Here is a 7,578-nt window from a genome sequence, read left to right as displayed (position 1 = left end):
TATATGATCTTAGTTATACTATAACAGAATACGCAAATAAAAGTAATTATTTACTATGCCTNGAGTATTGAACTACATATTATCAAATTTAGCATCAAGTAAAATTACTAAATGAGATAAATTGGAATACAGTACAGGTACCTTGTCTATGGTCATATATAGATCCTTATAAATTGTGCGTGTAGTACGAATTACGTTGTTTACAACCACGTATACGCGTTTTGTGCGTTGCTTTCATCACTAGCCAGAGCAAACACGAAACTGTACTTTCGCGTTTGGGAATTTTCGAGTAGCCATTTGCGGTTTAAACTTTTCATTGGAACTCAAATGGTTTCTTTAAATAATACACGTACATGGGTAGTATTCGGTTTTAACATATATATATATATATATATATATTATATATATAATTCTCCCAAACAAAAGTTATCAATTTGGTCATTAGCGCATCTAATTGACAAAACATTTAAAGGGCCTAAACACACCCCAAATGTACTTCGCTTTAATCGATAAAGTGTGTTTTTCTAATTCCAACGACACCTTACTTGTTTTAATCGGTTCTGTATAACCAAAGATATTCCAGCTCAAACACCGTGAAATTCAAAAAACTGATTTGAAAGTTGCGTGGCGAAAAAAATTGAGAAGTGTACTACCCACGTGACAAACACGTAACAAAATTGTTAAAGCGTGGCCGCTCTCATTCAGAAAGGCGAGAGGCAGTGTTTTCAGCGAAAAACGAGAGAACAAAAAAAACGCAAAAAAGCACAAAAAAAAAACGCATGTTTCGATTTTACGAATGAATCAGTCACTTCACTAGTACGTTCCTACGTCACAATCACGGAGCTCGTAGTAAAAAAAAGATAGCGCTAGAGATCACTGTTTGAGGACGAATATCTCCGCCAATACTGGACCAATTCTAATAAGCAAAGTATTTTGGGAATCAATAAAACGGTCGCTTTATGAATTTACCATAAAAAATAAAAGTGACGTGGGGTGTGTTTAGGCCCTTTAAGTCCTTTGCACGATACGCACTTTTGTCTGCAGCAGAACTGCGGTTTTTCTTTCCCAATTCAATAAGAACGGTCACGGATGATTGTTTCCTATTTACGGGGGTTTGAAGTTTGTGCAGTTATTTTGCAAAGGTAGACACGGCTGGCATGCCGAAGGATAACCATTGGAGTTCCTTGTTTCCTAATCCAAGTTAATTGCGTAGTGTAGAGAATTTTTAGTAGTGACTTGTTTAGAAATGGAAATACGGAGGGATTATATTGAGTTGTCGCCGGCTGAAATTCGTTTTCTGCAAGATTCTATTGGTCCTTACTTTAGAAGTGGTGGGTCGGTCAACGAATGTATCTACGATATTTTAAGGGGAAGGTCCGATATTAATACATTTCCGAAAATCGAATAGTAAAACGTGACAACTTGTTCTGGTCCCCTGACAACCGTAATTGTACAGACGAAGACAAATTTACATCCAAAAATAATGGAGTTGCGATTTATCTTAGAGGAGGTCACAACACACTGTCCCATTCGATAAACGTCGGAAGGTAAGTCGAATTTATATAGGTTTAAGACCTGTTTAACAAAACACTGCACACCTCAGCTCTACTGTCATTGGTGTAATTTCTGTTCATTTGGCATTTGTACAGGTTAAAATCAACCGCTAGGGAACATTACCACCACAGCAGCTACGGGGGAGAGAATGAATATGATCACGATGATGAAGATGACGAATGTTCGCATGAAGTTAAACAAACAAACAAACTATGCAATCCAGCGCATGCAGCAGCAGATTTAAAAAAAACAGCGTAGACAAGATTGGGTTTCTGCTGCATCTACTAAACAAGTATCAAATACACCCATTACCAGGAACCCGACCCGTAATATTAACAAACATGTAGCAACGTATGCACCACGAACCACTGAGAACTCTCCTCTGTTACCAAGAGATACAAACGAACAAGATTGTTGTTGTTGTGTGATACTTTGAACACGCTGTTTTTTCAGCAGTACGGGTTACACATCAGACCCGCATGTATTGTGACATATATAGCAGTGTTTTATATAGTAGGGTAGGGAAGATGGGACACCTTTTCATTCTATTTACTCGTCTTATTTAGTTTTAGACAAAAAAATCAAAGAATTATAAAACTGTGTCCTTACGACTCCCATAGACCATTGTTGATCGTTTATTCAGAATATTTGGATAATATATCCTAAAAGTGTCCCATCTTCCCCCACCCTACTATATTTATACTTTTTGATTTTAAGGAATAAAGTACGGTCGGGAAAGACGGAACTCAGAGTAAGATGGGAACTTTTTTTAGATCTTGATTTACGGGTATATACCCATTTAATAATGGACGAAAAAATCGACAGTATTTTGTCATGGTCCAACAAAGTGCGCGGCAAAGGCGGTTACTATTGCTGAGTATATATATTAAAATTAGGTGTTGAATGAATATAACCTTTTTTTCCAAGGGCGAAAAAACATAACAGTAAGATGCACATTTTAAATGCTTGTTGAATCAGTTTAAAACTGCCGACATTTGTAGTTTGGGAGTTAGAATCATGAATACAGTATCATAGTTTAATAAAATAGAATAAAATATTTCGTCCATTTTAATTTTATCTTATTAAAAAGTTTTCGTTTTGTGAGAAAGAGAAATACAAACATGAGAAAAATAGGCATGGGTCAATATGGCTTAAATTAGGGATAAATAAGTACAAAAATGCCGTTTTAAAATTATGCATATAAAGTTTATGTAACAAAGAAACTAGCACAGTCGATTAATTTCGGTAGATAATTAACTGCAAGTTGCAGAATCCTACTGTTAAAAAAATCTTTTAATCTTACGTTGTTTAAAACCTCGTGGACGTGTTCAAAAGCCAGACAAAATACGAAACTGTAGTTTCGCGTTCAGGAACTTTTGTATAGCTATTTACGGTTTAAACCTTTTCTTTGAGTTTCTACTCCATTGGTTCTACAGCTACGCGTTAATAATAAGGATGATTGTTTTCTATATGTTTGGGGGTACGGAAGATATTGCAGTTATTTTGCAAAGGTAGACAGCATATAGTGTGTATGAGAAAAACGTTTAAGTTTCTAATTTTCAACTAGTGCAGGTTGCGTAGTGTATATTTTGGGTAGTTGATAGTTGTATAATATTGGAATTTCGATCTACATTAGAGGACGTCACAAAACGTCGTCCTATTCGACAAGTAAGTCGAAGACACACTAATTATATACGCCACATATAATAGCTGTGAGTTTGTTGGTCTTTTGTAGACCAACAAACACTTTTATAATCGTAGCGGCCCTTAGTTCTCTGTTGAATCTATTTAGGTTTAAGTACGACCGGGTTAACAAAATACTACACACCTCAGCTCTGCCGGCATTGGTGTACTTTCTGTTCATACGTATTTCTACATATTAAAATCAACTGCTACACATTATCACCAAAGAAACGACGAAGAAGATGGTGCTGCATATAATACTTACGGCAGCTATGACTGCGCTGGTGATTATGCCAATTGCGACAGTGGCTACAACGACAGCTTTTGGCGAAATTGATGAATATGATTACTATGATGAATATGGTCACGATAGTGAATATGATCACGATGATGAATGTGATCACGATGGTGAATGTGATCACGATGGTGAATATGATCACTACAGTTCTCTGATACCAAATGGGAACGGACAAGATTGTTGCTGTGTGATACTTTGAAAAACAAGAAAATACGTTACGCATTTTTCAAGGTGATATGTATATGCTTTGATATAGAGTGCGAAATACGACGATGTCGTTCACATCACGAAATGTGCGTAGTATATTATGTTATATTTCATTTATTTTTATTAGGTTTTTACTCAAAAAACGAAGCATAAGCAAAGTTTCGCTTTCAAGTTCATAAATTTTGATCGAGACCGCAACTAAAACCCTTTTTATTTCTGCTTCACTCGGTTATGTACGGAAAAAGGCTTTACTTTTATTACAAATGCGTTCTAGCATGATTAGAAAAGAGTATATACTCGTATCCAAGATCATATAGAGCTATCTAAGACCACAGACCGTTAAAAATAGATACGAAGTAAAAACAAAAGAGCAGAGCTCTAGTTAATGGGCATTTTAAGTTATAAAATTATCATTGTTGTTTTGTAATAATTTAAATGTAAAGCGTAAAACCTGCCGTACCCTGGTACCCTTATAAAATTGAAATAAATACGAGTTTTTTTTTTTTGAGAATTTGCACCTTTAAATGTACGTCCTGCCGTTGTGGTCGTTTTGCATCAATGCAACTTATAAATTACCAAATATCGGAGTAACGAGGCACGCGCCCTAACAAACTGTGCTAGGTTGGACGTTAGTGTTACTCTTTGATCATTTCCTCGTGCATATTTGCTAATGTTTTCTACGTAATAGCACGGAGTCACACGTGATGGGTTCAGTGAATCATAGATTTCCGTTCTCCGCGCCTACTCGTACTCGACGCCTATGGAATGACACATAATACTTAATCATTACTTCCCTTTAATATAGATTTAATACCAGACCAGCAAGTACGTATATGTTATAAACCTATATGCAGTGTTAGGTTGAGATGGTTATTATACACGCGGTGTCTATACTTGTGACAAGAATTTTTTAAGAATACAAAATTATTTAAAATATTTCAGTTATAGTAGGGTGGGGGAAGATGGGACACCTTTAGCACCTAACATCTAAATATCGTGATCGTGTTTTAAACAATTAACAACGGTCTATGGAAGTTGTGAGGATACGGTTTTATAATCCTTTGAATGTTCTTTGTTCACTACCATCTTTCCCTACCCTATACTATACAACGAAACGTATAGTAGAAGTTTTTAAGGCCTGTTATTGTTTTTTGTATTATTACTTTTTATTACCAATACATCGTTTTATGTTATCACATATACTTATATAGATAAAATTAAACTGAAAGTCGTAAAATTTAATAATGTGTGGAAATAATCACACACTCAATTCTCGCCGCTTTATGGGTTACGATATTGAAAGCAAACAATTGTAGATTGCGACAATATGACGTATTATATTTCAACAGAGTTGTTTACCAGCCGAGGGCAGCATTGTGCATTGGTATATAAAGGCGCTTAGTATTAACCGTCGTAAAAAAAGTATTAACCGTCGTTTCATTTAGGATTCAAACTTGCCGGTGTATTATATCCTATATACCTATATAGAAAAATTTAAATTGGATTGTGATATTCGATAATAGGGTTAGAGATAGTAAACAATAATAAACCAGCAGTTAGTTGAAAACAACTCCAGTAACAATAAAGCCAAAAAGTGGATCAAATTCAAAATCAATAAGGCAGACAGCTCCGCCAGTTCGTCGAAAAATTACGAAGCCGAGAAAAACTGCACGGACTGCTGTGAGAGTAACAACGTCGCTCACACGAAGATGCACTGTTACCACTTCTAAAACTCGAGTTGTGCCCATGAAAAAAAAAACCGTAAAAAAGAAATTTCAATGATCATCCCGGGCAACTTGTACAAACCAATTTTTGTTTTATCAAAAATACGTGCAATCAAACATACGAACCACAATTATGCTAAGCTGTAAATATGAAAACATTATTTGATCTTTAAAATTTGGCAAAATTATACGAGGAAAATTAAAGTTATACAATGTGATAAGGCGAAGTTACAAAAAAATAAATGCGGTAATTCAATTGCTTGCATGTGTTTATGTATATTGTAATTGATAATGTGTAATTAAAAAAATGCCTAAAATTTTTGTCGTGCTATATAGAGGTTCAGTTTAGTTCACAACAAATAAAAAAAAAAATATTTCACTTACAAAGCAAACATTAGCCAAAGTGGCATCGACATATGACGAAGGTACGATCTTAAACAAGTGTGGTTATTTGAACAAAGCTGATAATCAACTCAGTGTACTGGTATTGGCGCTTAGTATCAACCGTAGGATTCCAATTTGCTTGAATATGTCTACGCCTTTTTAAGTCGTCAGGAGGTTCTGGCTATCTGTTGCGATTTTTTATGATTTATTATTACCAATACTGCAGGCTACAGTGTTTATATTATCGTACCTGGATATAATCAACTAAACTGCGATATTCAATCATGGGAAAAATTGTGATATACAACATTGAACAACCAGTTAGTCGTAAAGCAACTGCAACAACAAAGAAGCCAAAAAGTAAAACAAGTTCGAATACATCAAAGCCGAAGACAGCTGGTCAAAAAAACACGAAACCGACAAAAAGACAACGGGCAGTGCAAAGTACATCAGTAAAGTCTGTTGGGGTAACTAGGTCGGTTACAGCAAAATATACTGTTACAACTTCTACTAAAGTTGTGGAAACGAAAAAAACAGCTACAAAAAAGGCAGCCACGAAAAAAACAGCCACGAAAAAAACAGCCACGAAAAAAACAGCTACAAAAAAGGCAGCCACGAAAAAAACAGCCACGAAAAAAACAGCCACGAAAAAAACAGCTACAAAAAAGGCAGCCACGAAAAAAACAGCTACGAAAAAGGCAGCCACGAAAAAAACAGCAACAAAAAAGAAATAAAAATGATCTGCCAATTACTTTTATGAACCAATCTTTTGGAGAGTTTTGTTTGCAAACATATTTCAAAGATACGAAACACAATTATGACTCAGCTAAAATTTAAAGACATTAATTGGTCTTTATATATTTGCTGACATACGGACAAACAAATAAAAGCACTATACATGGTATGGGTAGACATGGCAAACGTGGTAAGGGTGACATTTATTTAAACAAAAAGTGACATTTGTACGTGGTATGGGCGACACCACTAATTAGACTTCGCAAATTATATTGATGAATTCAAAGCATCAGTAGAAACTAACGAATAACGGTCAATGAAATACTCCCTCTGTTTGCTTATTGTAATGGCTATGTGTGATTCAAAACTGCTCGAAATGATTGTACATGATACAAAATTCTGTCTAGTTCACAAAAAATAATGAAGATAGTGGGTACATATGAAATATACAAATGGGAATACATTACTTACGTTTTTCCACTAACATCACAATCACTTGTTATCACATCTTCGCGTGTAGCTGGACGATTTGCGCCATACCATTATACTGCTGGTGTACCATACAACCTAGATTGTGAAATCATGCACCTTTCTTACGCTTTGTGCTATACAGCAAATTGCATGCGGTCATGAACATTTATGTTTATGCAGTATATACTACATTGATACCTAAAAGTACAAACATGGTATAGTTCAGCAACATTTATACAACCAAATAGTTTACAACTTGCAATATCCTCTAAGACTCCATGTAAACTATTACCAGTTAAGAACTGTACACAGTGCAGCATACAACAACACAAAAACTGAACAGTGCCTTTCAAACGTCGAAGTGCTGCATGTATAATTGAAAACGCCGACGCCGTTATCAAAGCCCGACAACCCTGAAGACATGAGAGGTAGATTGTAATTATCAGCACGCGTCAAAAACAGTTTGATGAAATGCCGAGGAATGCAGTGAAGGAAAGTCACACAACGAATTTAAACACAAAT

The 7,578-nt window shown here is 35.4% G+C and overlaps 1 protein-coding gene and 1 long non-coding RNA gene across 2 annotated transcripts in view; one reads left to right on the top strand and one right to left on the bottom strand.

Moving 5' to 3' along the window:
• Positions 1-7,272, bottom strand: part of LOC100175974 (peroxisomal acyl-coenzyme A oxidase 1) — a 21,122-nt gene extending 13,850 nt beyond the window's left edge. Inside the window, exon 1 of the mRNA XM_009859310.3 lies at positions 7,057-7,272. Within this exon, the coding sequence (XP_009857612.1) occupies positions 7,057-7,072 (16 nt within the window). The 5' untranslated portion in view covers positions 7,073-7,272. The remainder of the gene's footprint in view (positions 1-7,056) is intronic.
• LOC108951023 lies at positions 1,304-6,421 on the top strand. Its single transcript, XR_001975461.2, has 3 exons — positions 1,304-1,313; positions 2,272-2,278; positions 5,266-6,421. It is a non-coding gene; the product is annotated as an uncharacterized LOC108951023 (long non-coding RNA).
• Positions 7,273-7,578: the final 306 nt, after the last annotated feature.

The sequence above is a fragment of the Ciona intestinalis genome, chromosome 2, assembly GCF_000224145.3.
Source record: "Ciona intestinalis chromosome 2, KH, whole genome shotgun sequence".
Lineage (NCBI taxonomy): Eukaryota > Metazoa > Chordata > Ascidiacea > Phlebobranchia > Cionidae > Ciona > Ciona intestinalis.
This window is presented reverse-complemented; position numbering and strand designations above follow the sequence as displayed.